The sequence below is a fragment of the Tursiops truncatus genome, chromosome 14, assembly GCF_011762595.2.
Source record: "Tursiops truncatus isolate mTurTru1 chromosome 14, mTurTru1.mat.Y, whole genome shotgun sequence".
Lineage (NCBI taxonomy): Eukaryota > Metazoa > Chordata > Mammalia > Artiodactyla > Delphinidae > Tursiops > Tursiops truncatus.
Genome location: NC_047047.1, coordinates 7723640 through 7740017, shown reverse-complemented (window position 1 = coordinate 7740017; position 16378 = coordinate 7723640). Strand labels below are relative to the sequence as shown.

General features: G+C 48.2%; 1 protein-coding gene across 12 annotated transcripts in view; it reads left to right on the top strand.

Moving 5' to 3' along the window:
* The window catches only part of INPP4A (inositol polyphosphate-4-phosphatase type I A), a 148516-nt gene that overhangs the window by 116960 nt on the left and 15178 nt on the right, over nt 1–16378 (top strand). For 6 of the 12 annotated variants that reach the window (XM_033838118.2, XM_033838123.2, XM_033838122.2 and 3 more), the window contains 3 exons: nt 110–222; nt 2211–2365; nt 11043–13705. In XM_033838118.2, coding sequence (XP_033694009.1) covers nt 110–222; nt 2211–2365; nt 11043–11175 — 401 coding nt within the window. In that variant the 3' untranslated portion in view covers nt 11176–13705. Of the gene's footprint in view, nt 1–109; nt 223–2210; nt 2366–6124; nt 13706–14559; nt 14678–16378 lie in introns of those variants that run through there. The other 6 variants (XR_012325579.1, XR_004521711.2, XM_073791066.1 and 3 more) reach the window with 4 other exon arrangements.

Here is a 16378-nt window from a genome sequence, read left to right as displayed (position 1 = left end):
CCTCTGGCTCCGGCCGGGACTCATCCTTTGGCCGTTTCCGGTGGCGCTGGCTGCCGTGGGCTAAGTCCCCGTGGGCGGCCCCAGCTCCACGACCCCGTCTCTCTTCCAGGCCTACCTCGATCTCGGAGCCAGACGTGCCTGCCGGAGCTGCTGCGGTTCCTGGGTCAGAACGTGCACGCCAGGAAGAACAAGAACGTTGACATTCTCTGGCAAGCTGCTGAGGTGAGGGAAAAAATGTTAATAACAACAACAAATTAAAACCTCAGCCAGGAGTGAAGAGAACAGGTTTCTTCATAAGGACACAAAGAGAGTTGCTCGCGAGTTGCTTACCGTAGGGCTGCCTGAATTCCGATAAGCCTGACACAGAGTCTACCCCCTCGGACGTGGAATAACCAGGCTGGTGACAGTTGTCCCCTTCCGAAGCCCGCACAGTGATAACCAGCTAGAGCTCACGACCTGCTGCATCTTTTAATAGGTTCAAAGGGAGATCTCTGGGACCTTTGCCATCTCTTTAAACAATATTTCTAGTACACTGCTGCTCAGATCTCCTCATTTCCCCTGAAGACCTCAGATACTTTCTCACCAATTTGTTTGTGGAGTTCCTGCTCTGAGCCCGGGTATCAGAGCAGTTTCACAGCTCGTCATTCACTCAACCCTGGTGAGGGGACCTGTCCACACTGGGACTCACACACACAGTTGGAATATTATTAGTCGGGCCTAATTCACACATGGGGAGACCCGCCAGCACCCCGAAGTGGCTGATAGTCCCCCCACAAAGCCTGGAGCCTGGTGCTGCCGGCTTCCCTCTTGTGCAGGGATGCACCTGTGGCCACCCTGCTGCACCTTCCAGAACCTCATGGAGCTCTGGATCCACCATCTATGAGTGTAACTTTCTTTGACCCTGTTTTTAGTTTGGTTTATGCCACGCGTCTGGGTCATGAACTCTCTAGCCTGTGGAATTTAGTGAGCACGTCCCCGTTCACTTCATCAGTTATGGTTTTATTAATTCACTCTTCACCTAGCTTAGGGGCTGCTTAGAATCTTTAAAAAAATTGTCGTCTGTTCTCACAAGATGCCCGTCTTCCTCCTGATGGTCGTGGCTGAACTTGCTTGGGTCCTTTCTGTCTTGTCCTCCTTCAGACACAGTGCTTGGGGCCACACTGCCCTCTGTGGAGCGGCATCCGTGGCCGTGGTCTCGGCTGGGGCCTCTTGGCCCGAGAAGCAGCTGCGGGGCCGTCTGCAGGGCAGCCTGCAGCTGGTGTTCTTCTGACAAGAGCAGGTCACGGAGCCCAGTGGCGTTAGGCCACGTGGTTCTTCGTGAGATACCCACGTTGTTCTCACAATGCAGCACCTCCTACGGGTCCACAGGCCCTTATCTGAAGCTCTCGTGGGCAGGTGTTAGAATTCACAGGGTTCCACATTTCAGAAAGGTGATACGGTATACAGTTGGTACCTAGGCGTGTGAAAGGGTGCACATCACCTGTGTGTAACGTGCACCTGGATGATTTCACATCCCCAGGGGATCTGGGGCAGCACCCTGGAATCAAACTCCTGAATACTGTCTTACTGAAAAGTATGAATATGTATACAAAATGGGATAAATAAAAATTGTAGATAGTTTGACATCCACTCAAGAGCTGGTCATGTTGCCAAACAAGGCTGCCACAAACTTTATACCAAAAAAAAAAAGTCTTTTGTTCTAGAGCTTTCTCGATTCGGGGACTGTGTGCCTAGGATTGCTCCCAGTGATGCAGAGCAAATGCTCCCAGGTGTCCTTCCATGGGGAGACGAGGTGCCCTGAGGCGGTCTTTTCTCAGCAGGGGGGTTGCCCTCCACGGGAGCTCCTCACTTGGGAGGGGAGGTGCGCTGGGCCCTGTACCAGGGCCCCGGGTCGAGCTGGAGGGGAGCCTGGTGGGCAGGAGGTGGCCACAGGGAAGTGGGTCTGCTGAGCTGTTCCCACCTGTGCAGACGAGGAAGCGTGTAGAGACCAGTGGGTCTGTGCTGTCACTTCCAGAAAGGCCTAGAGACTTGGCGGGGGCTGGGCATCCTGGGAGCTCTCTGACCTACCCCAGGGGGTGGGCAGCAAAGGGCTGGTCCGGGCAGAGCTGGGAATGTGGCTGAGCAGATGGTGGGGCCCCCGGGAGGCAGCAGCGTCCTGTGGGAGAGGCCTGTGGGAGAGGCCTAAGTAAAGCCTGCCTTCCCGTTGGCAGGTCTGCCGCCGCCTCAATGGGGTGCGGTTCACCAGCTGCAAGAGCGCCAAGGACCGCACGGCCATGTCGGTGACACTGGAGCAGTGCCTGATCCTGCAGCACGAGCACGGCATGGCCCCGCAGGTCTTCACGCAGGCCCTGGAGTGCATGCGCAGGTGAGTCCCCCGGGCCCGGCGGCCGCGCTCTAGTTTGGCTTTGGAAAATTCCTCCACGTCTGCCGAGTCAAACTCCAGGCCCATCACATCCAGTGTCCTCTTGAGTCAGGGGGGGAAAAGAGCCGGCGCTGTGTCTGAGTGGGACCGCACTGAAGCGGGCGAGCCGAGGCAGCGGGGAGGGAGGTGGTGAGCTCGGAGGCGGCCGTGTGGCTGCCCTTTGGTGCCCGGTGTGCCCCGGCCACTCATCTTGCTGTGGGTGCGACTCAGAGCCCGGGCATCCCAGCAGGCCCCGGCTGTTCCCATCCCGCGTTGTCTCTTTTCAAACCGAGGGGAGACCGAGCGTCCGCAGGCTGCGCCGGTTGGCTCCGCTTCTCCCAGTGGTGGGCTGGGTTTGCTTTCATGAGCCCAGTGTCCAGTGAGTGTTTCCTGGCAGCAGCCCCTCCCCTGTCCCCGTGCCGTGGCCACCTTGCCCTAATGATGTTCTGATTCCGAGGCAGCAGGCGTGTTTGCAGGATGAAACCTGGGACTAAAACTCTGTCCGCTGCCGAGCGATGCCTTGTTTCCGGCACTGCCGGGGAGCACCTCCCCTCACATACCAAAAGAAAGGATAAGAAACCTGCTCCTCCTGTCTTCTTCCATGTGGCCGCCAATGCTGTTCTAGTCTCGTTTCCAAGTCACTTCTACTGAGTGTTCTGTACCATTTGTCCTCTCACCAAATTCTTCAAAGCATTCAATTCTCTTATCCTTTCTGTATGTCTCTGCCGTTTCACCTTCTCACAGTCTTACACGAAAGCGATGCCTGAGCGCCTGCCTCTTGACAGTAGCGTTTTGTAGAACTGGAACCATTTGTTCCTGTTTGGTCTTTCCAAGTTCACCCAAACCTCGTGACCTCAGGGCTGCCTGTTGATGCACTTTTAGAAAGTTCACACTCTCCCTGCCTCGGCCTCAGGGAGGCGGTGGGGTCTCAGCGTCCCTGGTGCGGTCAGCTGCGAGGTGGAGGGGAGGACCGCGCTCGTGAGACGCAGGCCGCCGGCTGCAGAGAGACGAGAAAAATGGAGGGACACAGCTCTAGCTGTGGGGCAGATACTAGGATGAGGTCCGTGCCGTAGGCGCGCGTCAGGCGTACAGTTGGTACCCCTCTATCCAGTCTTGGCTTCGTGAACACATTCGATGAGAACAACAGTTTGTTCTGACTGCGTCTGAGCACAAAGGTCTGGGGCGACCAGGGAGCAGGTGGCTCCTTAGACACACGGGCGGCCCCATCTGCTGGCCTGCAGCCCGCCAAGGGGCCGTGGGCAGTTACCCACACGTGCACAGGTGAACTGGGAGGCTTACAACACACGAGCCTCGCTCACAACTTTGATCACGTGGGTTTCCTTGTAGGAAAATCAGAAAATCCACATAAGCCCCTACCCCAGTGACTCCCGCACCAGCCCATAGCCCACAGGACGATTCTCCGTATTCCTGCTACTACAAGGAACACTGCTAACATCCTGATGCATGTTCAGATACATACGTATGAGTGTGAGTGTGCTTAACCCACACATTGGTCAACTTACCCAGTCCCTGAATAGTACACAAAACATATGCACAAACAGATGCAGTTAGATGTGTAATTCTGCCCACTGTTTTAGTCTACTGTTCTCACTTAACTGTCTTGTGAGCTTTTTTTCAGGTTAATGAATGTGGGCCTTATCATGTTTAGCACACCATAATTTATCCAATTTGCTGTCCTTGAATCTTTAAGCTGTGTACAGTGTGCCAGCACTTTTAATAAGGGTGCAGTGAATACCCTTGTGTTTTCTCCTACCCACGTCTGCCCTGTTGATTCCTTAGGTTAAAGAGTGTACACCCTTGTAAGGTTTTTAATACAAATTGACAGGTTGTTCCCATACCAGTCGCACCCAGTGTCCCGGGGGCCTGCCCACCCACCCTCCGGGTAATCATCCTGCCACTGCTCTGAGCGCTTCTGAGCCTGGGAAGTCGGCCTTGCTTTCCTACATTACGGCAGGGACCCCGGGATCCTGAGTAGGGAAGGACCCTCCTCCCATGGGACGGGCATCATTCCCTTGGCCTCCCTCTGCTTCTCCGAAACCCCCATCTGTCTCCAATCATGGATGTCTTTTTAAAGTTATTTAGGTTTTTCTGAATTTTCTAAAACCTCTGCCGTGAACATATGTTACCTTAATAATCGTTGAAGAAGTTATTCAAAACCAAAGCAAAGCTCGATGCCATCTCGCCTCTGCTGCCCTCGGGATCCTCAGAGCACCAGCCCCGGGTGCCGTGCTCGCCACCCTTGTCCACCCGACCTCATGCATTTGTTTCCATGTGACACTGTTACCCCACCCCCACCCCCCGCCGACGTCTCTGCTTTTTGGATTATCCCGTGTGGGGAAGACGTGTGTGCTCATAGGCTGCAGGCCCCAGGTGGCTGGTCGGTAGCTGGTGTTTCTGGCTGCGGCGTGGCCAGGAGCCACGGGGCAGCCCGGAGCCCTAAGGAGGCAGCAGGCGGTTTGGCCATGCCCTGCGGTGGTTCTCTTGCTTTCTGGCTTGCGTCTTGCCCGACGGAGGAGCAGAGCACGCAGGCAGCGGGGTGGGGCGGCTGGGGGCAGGTGGGCTGGGGGAGGGGCGGGGCTGACACTCGGCTGTCTTGTGTCCTGGAGGCCCCGGGTGAGCACTGGCCAGTGCGGTGCTAGCAAGTGCGTGACAGCCAGCTCTCTCCAAAAACAAAAACAAAACCTGATCTGTCTGGTTTGCCAATTTCTGTGGCATAAACACTCCCGCCAGCGCCTGTTTCAGGCTGCCGAGCGACACCACAGACCAGGGAGCTGGGAAGAGATGCGCACGCTTGGCTTTTGCCGTCGGAGCCCATTCCAGCTCCCTGCTGGTGGTGCCCCTCCGTCCCCAGTGCAGGGACCGAAACACAACAGTGGGCCTTCCTAAGTAGCCCCAGTGGCCCCCGAGACTGCCCTGGCCGGGGTCGTGACCCCGTGATCAGTGCTCGTGGCATGAGAAGCGTCCCCCCGTGAGAATGGCGCATCCAGGGTCCTCCGGGAGCCTCACCTCAGCACATTTCTTCGGTAGCACCAAAGGGGGACAGACCCCCAGTTTCCAGTGAGCTGGGTTGGACTCCATTCTTGGTAGACCCCATCTCACAGAACGATGACTCGGAACGGTAGCTCACACCCTGCCGCTGTAAGGCGAGTCTGGTGAGGGCTCTGCCTGCAGTTGATACTGAAGGGAAACGGTTATCGTGTGAGTGTTTAATCAGGAGGCAGCTTTGGCGAAATAAGTTGCACCACCTGCCGCTCAGGCACCTGTGAGAAGGTCAAACGCCCCGATGGTTCTTCATGTTCAGCTTGCTCTTTGGAGTCCACGTCTGGCCGCATGTGCGAGCATGGCAGGGCAGCATGGCGTGTGCTTGGCAGCCGAGGGTGTGAACATGGAAAACCATTTAGTCGGCCTACACGTGTTTGTTTTCAGTAGATTACAGTATTTTCTTCTTATTTTCCCTTCTCTTTCTCTCCTGTTTTTCTTGTAACTGTGCTCGTTTTGTTTTGGTATCCCTTTTACACCCTTTTCTGCATATCATCTTTTTCTTTGTGTTGTGGCTTCATTCCATGTTTTTTTAAATCTTATCTTTTGGTTCTCCTCTTTTTTCCCCACACTTTGAGAAAATCCATTGCATGTATCTCTCCTTTTCCTTTATTTTCTTTCCCTTTTTCTTTTCCTTTCTCCCAACCTTCTTCCTTTTCACAGCATTGGAACACGGGAGGTAGTCACCCAGAAGAACTTGAGCGGCCTGGTGCCCATCCGAGACTTAAGACTAGACCCCAGCCTCCTCTGTTCCGTCCCTTTACTAGCTCTGAGCCCCAATTTACTGATTGCGTGGCTCTTCCTGAGCGTAGCATACCTGGTGGCCAAATTGCGTTGCAAATGAATATCGTTATGAGAAATTAACAAATCACCAAAAAAAAGTGCCAGACATGTCCAGCCACCGTGTACCCGACTGGACAGAAGGAGCGTGTCAGAGCATGGTCCGCCGAGATGTATTTCATGCCTTACAGTTTGACATTTTGTTGTTCTGAATTGTAAACACCTGCCAAATTATTTCACCAAGAGGATGTGTTCATTTAAATTCTGTAGCGTTTTCAGTGCTTGTAACATGTTTTTACAGAGCTCTGTTACTGCTTTGTTTAGCTGGCCTGGAATTACTTGTACCAAATCTCTTACCTTCTGATGTAAAACTATTTATTACCTGTATTATCTCTTGTGCCCTGTTTCCTAGAGAGAGGAATTCTGTCAGGAAAGAATTTGTATATTTGATACTATTCTTTAAATGTACTGCTAACCCTTCCTTTCCTTTTGAAGAGAAATGAAAAGTGTAGATGCTTTCTAACTGGCTCATCTAGATAAACCTATTTAATAGGACATGTACTTTCTGCTTTCATTTCAAAGCGTAGTCCCTGAAATTATAGTAGCAAACAGTTTGCAGAATTATAACATTTCCTTGCTTACATTACTATTTCCAAGTTGGGATGACACAAAGCTGTGAGGACGGTAGCTCATTGTATCAAATCAGGCACATAAAAGTAACATATTGCATGTGACTTTAGAATTACTCTTTTAAATCTTTGTCATTAAACTGATCCAGGAACAAATGCACAGAGTAGCAAAAGGCTGTTGAAGTTATAGATACATTTATTTTTCTTGAAATAGCATTTTTCATCAAAAAAAAAAAACCTGCTGCTTTAATTCCAGATTCAAGTCCAGATACCTTTTCTCTCTTACAAATCAAATATGGTTAATTATGAAAAAAAATCAAAATTTACCAAAAAATAAGGTCCACTTTTGGGCAGTTGTGCCAGATGGAGGTGTGAGAGAGAAAAGGTCACTTTGGTTTCTGTTCTTATCACTCTTAATTTTAACACGGCAACGTCTGTAAAATGGGAGGATTTGTAACCTTAACATTCCTGTGTGGAAAACGGTGGCTGGACACCTCTGAAGGCAGCAGAGTAGATGACAGGGAACCCCACAGATCCTGCATGAGAAACGGGCGGTGGCTTCTCTGTTTTCCAGCTCCGATTATGTTGTGCTTCTGTTTTGGCCCCCAGCTGGCTTTCCCATATATTGCATTTTATGGAAGTGGATTTCTTTTCACCACTCTAGAAACATTGGAGTGAATTTAGAGAAGCTGGCTTTTCCAGAAACTTTACCCCCAGCCATGCACGCAAACCCAGTCCACCACAAAATCTGGCCTCTCCATTCCCTCCCCCAGACTTCCAGAACTGACTCTGGGGTTTCTCTGGTTTGGCCTCAGATCTGAGTCTGGGTTCCGGGAACTGTAGAGGCAGTTACGACTGCAGAAGCAGTGGGGGACAGAGGGCAGGTGCAGACTTTAAATTCTAAGATGAAGGGGCATCCTCCTCCCTGCTGTGTCCTAGACCCGAGCACTGGGGGAGCCTGGGGCAGCTGAGTCCACTCTCCTCACAAGTGCAGTGTGGTCGCTCTGTCTTTTCTAGAATGAGGTGGCTGCTCTGTGGCGCAGCTCCTGACATCTGTCAGGAGGGAGTCTCTCTTCAGATGCCAAGTGACTGGTGGTGTTGAGTTGTAGCAACATGACACTAGTCACAGGTGAAGTCCTGCCAGCCTGTGACTCTTGTGGAGAGGTGTGTCCACCACTTGTCCTCCTCCACATCAAGGTGTACAAGTCGACTTTCTGAGACCATCTCGTTCCTTTATTGGAAAGAGGGCAGGCAGGGCCTACGGTTCACGTTCCATAGCTCCTAGCCTGTTCTGGGTAAAGCACTCCTGCCGCCCCCGGGGTGACACGTGCTGTGCCCGCCTCCGGGCTGGCAGAGACCATGCGCAGATGAGGGAGGCCCTTCTGACCCCACAGAGTGTCCCCTCCTCTTACCGGGTGCCACCGCCCGCCCAGCAAATGGGGGCCGCGGCCAGCTAGACAAGCGCCCCCGCCCCCGGCACCTCCCGCGGGGCCTCACGGACATCATGGCCTGTCCCCAGCTGTCTGCCCCCGGCTGTCATGGTGCCCACCAGGCCTTCCTGTAGGCTTGGCTGCTAAGATAAGAGAAATGGATGGAAGGAGAGGGGCTAAGATTCTTGGGTTTTCTCTTCAGGGGTGGGTCAGGAGGTAGTACGTTCTAACTGCAGTCACGAGGTGAGATGGAGACAGCGCACCACGAGATCAGACGAGGCTGGGGGTGGTGGTGCTTTAGAATATCTGAGCAAGGAAGCTCAGCGTGCCTTTGAGCTGAGTTTTCATGTCGCCAAGGCCTTACGAAGTCAGGCTAAATATATATTTGAAATCTTTCCTGCTTTAGTAAGTAACAGGCAGGATGAAACAAAGATGGGAAGATGATTCAAGAAAGGGGAGTCACTGATACTTGGTGAAGGTTTTCAGGTTGCTTTTGAGCTAATGCTAGCGCTGAGGCAGTGTCAGCGCAGGTGACTAGATGTTCAGGATCACCAAGACACTCGTGTGTCCAGATGAGTTCTGAAGGGGAAGATCCCCTCCGGAAAGGAAAAACAGAGCTGTCACTAAAATTAGTTGCCACTTGGGGTTTCAATTTTAATTTTTTGTTTTAAAAAATAGATGTCCTTGAAATAATTTATCGATATAATTTAAAAAAATCATGTAGCTTTGAAATAATTAAATCCCTCTTTCTAAAAATCTATCCAAGGCCACCTCGGTGTGTACTATAGACTCCTAAAAATAATGCAGCCGTTGTGAGGGATCAAAGTATTCTGCCTTAGGACGCAGGCTGGTCCCTGCGGCAGGAAACACGTTACCACAGCAGGGGCTTGCCTCTCTCCACAACTCAGGCCCCAGCCCCAGGCTGGAGCTTGTCTAAACACTGGGTGATAGAGTCAGCGTGTGATCAGCCTCATTAGTCAGATTTTGTAAACTCAATCCAAATTCAAACATTTGAGGGAAAATAAGCACAATTTAAAAATAAAGTGTAATCTTGACTGTAATTTCATGTGTAGTATATATTCAGCCAGCTAAACCAGTAATCAGCCTCTTTAACATGTAAATAAAAAGGTAACGTCACAGTTCACAAATTCTTCTTCTTCGTTCCTCAAAGCAGTTTGACATTTACTACTGATAGGTAGTTTTTGAAAAGTGTGTACATTTCTTTGTAAATGGAGAAGCCATATCTGAAATAGTCCAATAATGTAAGAGCTTCCAAAGATTAAAGAAGCACCTATATAGCTTCTGCTTTAAACGGAGTATTTTTATCTGATTATTGGATGTTAGACCCACATGGTCTTTACTTACTCTAGGGCTCCCTGCTCGTATGGCCTAGGCGCTCAGTGAGGATGACACACATGTAGCTGAGGGCTTTGAGGCTCTCGTGACAAGAAAGCATATCTGAGTTACTAAATTACTTAATATAACAAGCAGGTGGATACTTTTCTAAAATACCCGAGTTTATCTTCTGAATAAAATCACTGTCTTACCAAAAATATTTTTCATGTTCTTAATAATGAGATTGTCATTTTCACTTCAAAAGGCTTGAGCAATTGCCACTGATATTTTTTTAAAATGCATGACATAATGGACTTCAGACAACTTGAAATATTTTTTTTAAATCACTGTTTCTTGGTAACTGCAAATTTTACATCTCATAAAGGGGATTTTGTACTAAATTTAATAATTAGTTGATTTAATTGCTAGTCTTAGAATAATATAAAACTATGAACTTACACTGTGCTATATAGGAAGTCATTCCTATTTAGAATCGCTTTTGCCTGTGAATTTCATGTCTATCGGAACGTTTCCCAGAGAGCTCCCCTGAGGCTCCCATTCGGGAATGTGAGGCCTGCCTGACAGCTCATCCTCCTGTTGAGCATTTGCTTTGCCCACTGGGTTGCCAATGACAACCCTTGATCAACGCAGCAGCGGAAGAGGCTGGTGGCAGGTTCTCTAGGGAGGGGCCCCTGTGGGCTCTCACTGGCTCAGTGGCACTCTTGAGAGAGGTGACCACGAGGGCAGCTCACCTGGAGAAGGTGACCTCGGTGGGGTCACTTCTTCACGACGCCCCAGCGCTGAGAGCCATGTAGCCGTCGCACAGCCCGCGGCACTGCTGTGTGCCCGGGACAGCTGTCTCCCAGGTTGAGACAGCATGTGACAGCCACCTTCTTAGCCAGATGGTTTTGCTACATGTTGAATTCTGCAAGGAAAATCAGCATTTTGAATTGCAGACGGTTAACAGCTGTTGCTAATATAGAAAAATGCAGCTTTTTAAAGGCTTTTGGTAAGAGTAGCACTTTTTCCATTTAAATTGCTATGTGACAGAACCTCTGAACCACTAGTTAGGATAGACCCCTCAGATAACCAGACACGAAATACATGAAACCATTACCTTAAAAAAAAAAAAAAAAAGGTTGTCCTCCACTTCGATACAGTGCTGCTTTTGGAAATGCAAACCTCGCAGTCCCATACAGCCTGTGTCCATCTCTGTGCTTCTTAATTGCCTTGTTCAGAAACCCGCCATCTTACGTGTGTATTGTCGTAAATGAGTCTGGCATCCATTTAAATGAATCAACCTTTCTTTTAATGCTATGAAAATAATCAGTTCATTTCATCTGAGTTTAAGTCTTTTCTTTTTTCCTTTTTTACTGCTGTCATTTCTTGTGCTTGTTTTTTCCCCAGTGAGGGTTGTCGAAGAGAAAATACAATGAAGAATGTTGGAAGTCGCAAATATGCGTTTAATTCCCTGCAGCTGAAGGCTTTCCCCAAGCATTACAGGCCTCCTGAAGGGACTTACGGAAAAGTTGAAACATGAACACACGGTTTCCTCTAATTAGCTGTTATGTAATAAATGTGGGTACCCTCTAGTGTCATATATGAATTCTTCAAGAAGACCTGAAGGATTGGTTTTTACTTTTATGTTTTTAAAACTATTTCACTAAAGAGTCTACAGAGCATGTTTTTTGCATTGGAATCCATAGCAGGTAATGTTGGGCTCACTAGTGTGGAGAGTTAACAACTGCCCATTTAAACAGCCTTCAGCCATAACCACACAGATATCAACAGTTACCTGTATGAATCAAGCCAGGTGCGTCTGAAATGCTAAGACTTTCTAAAACGCCCACTTAGGCAGCTGCTCACCTCACTTATTTTTCTACTGAGTAACTCAAAATTGAGCATTGATTTACAATCTACTTTTTAAAAATCTCCATGTAAAACAGTAAATAATAGTTTAAATGATTGGATCCCGGGCAGACCACTAAATGTTAAATGTTAAGGGAAGTTTTGGGGAAAGACGCTCGCTCTGTCTCATGTGGCCAGGGCGAGTGCTTCTGGTGCATCAGCCTGCCTGTAACAGCACGGGTGGAACCAGGAGTTGAAGTAAAGGCTGATAAATCAGCCTGAGATAAGACTTATTAGAAGACAATACCTGCAAAGCCGCCTGCACAGTAGGGGCCACCCCTGTCCCTTAAAGAACAGGGTGTCTGCTCGAGGGCATGAGGCCAGCCGGCTCCTGTTGCCTTATGCCCCATGTGTAGTCCACGGCCCCAGGGCACGTCTCCCCTTCTTCCCCAGGTCAGGACCTCGCATGTGGTATTGTCTGATGCCTCTCAGTCAACAATGGGGGATTTTGCATAGAGACAGTGGAAGCCTAAATATTTTCAAAATTGGTGTCCTCTGGTGGGTTTCCCAATTTTTTGTCTTCTAGAAGACAATACAATCATGTTTGAATGTCTGATGAAAGTGTCTTTTAGGTCTGCAATATTGTTACTACTCATTCTGTTATGTAAGATGGCTGTTGAGAAAGTTGAGATATCTCCTAAAATGAGATTTTGAAAGGGATTAATGGACCATAAAACTTAGGAATTTCATAGAAAATTATGTCTGGTCATCTATTATAAGATGATGATGAGTCATCTGCACATAGCAGAGTTTTTTCTTAGTTTATATGTTTTTATCAATTGTTTTTATCATTATGTTTACATGTTATTTAAAAGGCTGTAAAAGAAATGTATGTGGCACATATTCATGATACTGATCCTAATGACTTGTGAACCCTTAGGAAGTTCCTTTACCTAAAATTCTAAATGCTATTCTTTGGGCTCCTCTAGAAATGCCACTTGGAAACACGTAACAGGCCTGGGCCTGGGGAGCTGAAGCACAGGCAAGACCACCCCTTGGCAGGGACAGAGGGTGGGCATCAGGTAAGGGTGGAACCAGGTGACCTTTCAGATCCTTTCCTCCTCAGAAGTCAGTGCACACCTGGAGCCTGCTGTCTCCTGACGCCCACTGGTGAGTGTGAACTGGTGTGGAGGGTGAGTCAGTGAGGGACCCTTGGTGCTCACCAACCCCTGCACAGCTGGGTTCACTGTGGAGGGTGGAGGTGGAGAAACGTGTCCCGCAAGCCCACTGCACAGGTGGCAGCAGGTGGTGTCAGATTCTCCTGCTGGGTCGATCCATGTGCAGAGACAGCTTCCAGTATGGCTGATTTAGTCTTTCACCTCCACCGTTTCATTTAATTTGTCATTTTCTAGTATCTATATATTTCCATCTTTACTCATTTTAACATCATTTTTTAAAACTCCCTTGTATTTTTAATGTTACTCATACAACTTTCAGAATTTTTTTTTTTTTTTTTTGGTCTGAAGAGCATTACCTGCATTTACCAAAAGGGAATATAGCAAATGTTGTCATCTGTTAGCAGTTTTGCATGTGGCACCTTTATGTGAGTATTTTCCTAATTTTGGCTTCATGTTGGATCACCATAAAAGTCGAAGACTTGGCTAATCACGTAGAAAATATTCAGGTTTCAGTATTCCACCTGAGCGCTACTCCCCCGCTCCTGTGCGGTAGTCAGTCTCACAGCGGCGCTGCACGATTACAAAGCTCGTTGAGTGGGGGCCACATTGCCCATCGTGGTGGCTGCAGGTACCCAGGTCACACGGGAGCTTTTGAGTTTTCAGTTGGAGAAGGAAGGCAGTTGTACAGGTTCCCGTAAAATAGAGGTTCCATCAAGTGCTCCTTATATAAGGCACCCATTTAAAAAGAAACGTTGAGACACTGAAAGCTCAGATGTGACGTGGATTCTGTGAAAGCGTCTGCAGCACAGTTGCCTTTGGTTTCCTTTAAAAACGTACAAATACTGTATAATAAGTTTTGTCCCTACACAATTGTATTTGCCAGGCTTAGTGCATTAAGGTACTTTTATTTATTTGTTTTGGACAGTATTAATATATATAAACATATAGTTACCGTTTTATATATTCTTAGCTCATTCAAAGCCATGTATGCTGTAAATGTGCTAGTCTTTAGAATGACAATAAACAACTAACGAGATCATTAAACCTGGTCTGCCTGATTCATTCGGATACATTAGGAGGACTGGTTCTGTGGCCGGCATCTGGCTGGACCATCTGGCTGGACTGCTGGGCATTGCATTGAGTGCTCAGTGTTTGTAAACATGAGACATTTCTGTTTTATAATCCTGTTTTCACTTAGTTGGAAGTAGAGGGCAGTGAGGTGTGGGATTCAGCTTCAGACAGATTCGGATCCCTATCCTGTTCTGCCTTTCACTGGCTGGTGACTTTGAGCAGCTTGCTTGCCCTCTCTGAGCCTCCCTCCATGTGCTGAGTATGAAGTTGCTGCTTTTGCCCTTGGGCCCAGTGCACATCAGATTTTTGCGTACACGCTGTAAGAGTGAAGTTCCTCCTGTCTCCCCAGCCCTGTGGAGATGCTGCAGTTAAGCCTTCAAAGCCAAATGCTCTGGGAGCTCCTCTTCTCAAATACAGACCCCCAGGCTGGGGGGCCTGACATGGGGCTCAGAACTCTCACTCCTGTGGGGGAACCTCTGCCATATAATTACTCTCCAGTTTGGGGGTCAGCCACCCCCTCCCAGGGGTATGCGATTTGACTGTACTGCGAGTGTGCCCTTCTTACTGTCTCGTTGTGGTTCCTTCTTTACGTCTTCGGTTACAGAATATCTTTTTTGGTAGGTTCTTACCTTTTCTTATCGATGGCTGTTCAGCAGTTAGTTGTGATTTTGGTGTGCTCACGAGAGGAGGTGAGCTCAAGGTCCTTCTACTCTGCCATCTTGTCCCAGGAACCGAGGAAATTTTAATCCAGGGTCATTGTGCTCTCCAGATCATCGACCATGACCCACAGTGAGTATCAGAGAAAAATCCCCTTATGCTTCCAGCAGGAGAGAGAAGGAACCACTCATGAGATCTGCGTGCTAAGTGTGGACACAGTGGGCAGTGTGAGATGATTGGCATCAAACGTTCCTGAGTGTTAGCTGCTGCTCATACCCTCCCACGTCCGTAAGTGTGGGTGGTGTCAACTCTGTGGGTTGCCTGGCCACCCGTTGTGTGACTTGCTGAAATGTCACTCCGTGAATGGTCTGATTCTTCATTATGTTGCATCTGTGCTCGGCACACGTGCCTAGGGGTCTCCCTTGGATAAATTCCTAGCAGTAGAAATGTACAACTAAAGGATAATTTCAATGTTCTAAATTTTTGAACTTTTAATACTACCAGAGTACTCCCATAAACTACCACCTGGAGCACCACCTGCCTTTCCCTTTCTCATCGGAGCTGGGACGGCACCTTGTTTCACTTCCATTCCTTTGATAACTCTGAAACTGAACATCTTTTATACTTATATTTGTGCTTCTACTTTTGTGACTTCGAGTGTACATCTTTTTCATATGACTAAGTGTTTTTAATACACAGTCTGTTCACTCTGTCACATTTTGTGGTCTTTTTAAACCTACTTGTCAGCTGTCTTTTCGTTTTGTTGATGGTAGGTAGGGGGTCTACAGAAGTGAAAAAATCTTATGTGGTGATATACACCTGTCTTTTTCTTTTTGCTGTTTGTTGTGAAATTGAGTCCCGGCTTCCCCACTGGGGTGACACAGCTGGCCCCCCACCCTTGTCCATGAGAGGGTGTCGTGCTGTGCCCTCATGCTGTGCCCTCGCTGAGGGACAGCACCGCACTTGGCACCTTGCACATGCTTGGTTTAATTCCATTTATGGTTCCTGCCTTTGCTGATACTGAGGTTACTTAAAAAATATTCACCTGTTCTTATTATTTCTAGTACTTACATGGTTTGTTTTACATTTAGAACAATTCATCGGGAATTATTTTTGGCATAAGGCACATGTTGTAGTGTTTGCTACGGTCAGCACGGCTCCCTCCTCTAAGCCAGCCCGAATGTTGCTCCTTTAAAGATATAAGCAAGGGGAGACGTTTCAGGACACTGGCCACTGTCACCGTGCACTTCCTTCTGCCCCTCCTCGATGCCATCCTGGGTTTCCGTTCCAGCCTGTTAGTGGGTGACTTGGTTCAACCTGGCTGCTTGGTTCTAGGGGCGGTGACTGCAGAGGTTCTGATTGGAGGAAGGTAAGGGGGGCTGGCGGTTGGAGTTTCCCCATTTGTAATTTTGCTGAGGACAAAAATGATCAGCTGTTCAAAGGGCCGTTACGTTTGTAACTTCCTTACAGGCTGTTCTAACGGGTCTCCCCTCTTTTTAAAAAATTTTTTATTGACGTATAGTTGATTCACAATGTTGTGTTAGTTTCTGGTATACAGCACAGTGATTCAGTCATATATATGTATACATATTCTTTTCCATTACAGATTTTTTACAAGTTACTGAATATAGTTCGCTGTGGCATACAGTAGGACCTTGTTGTTTATTTTATATATAGTAATGTGTATATGTTAATCCCAAACTCCTAATTTATCCCTCTCCCCCCTTGCCCTATGATAACCATGAGTTTTCTGTGAGTCTGTTTCTGTTTTGTAAATAAGTTCACTTGTATCATATTGTATATTCCACACATAAGTGATATCATATATTTGTCTTTCTCTGACTTACTTCAGTCAGTATGACAACCTCTAGGTCCCTCCATGTTGCTGCAGATGGCATTAGTTCTTTCTTTTTTATGGCTGAGTAGTATTCCTTTGTGTATACATGTGCCACATCTTCTTTATCCATTCTTCTGTTGATGGACACTTGG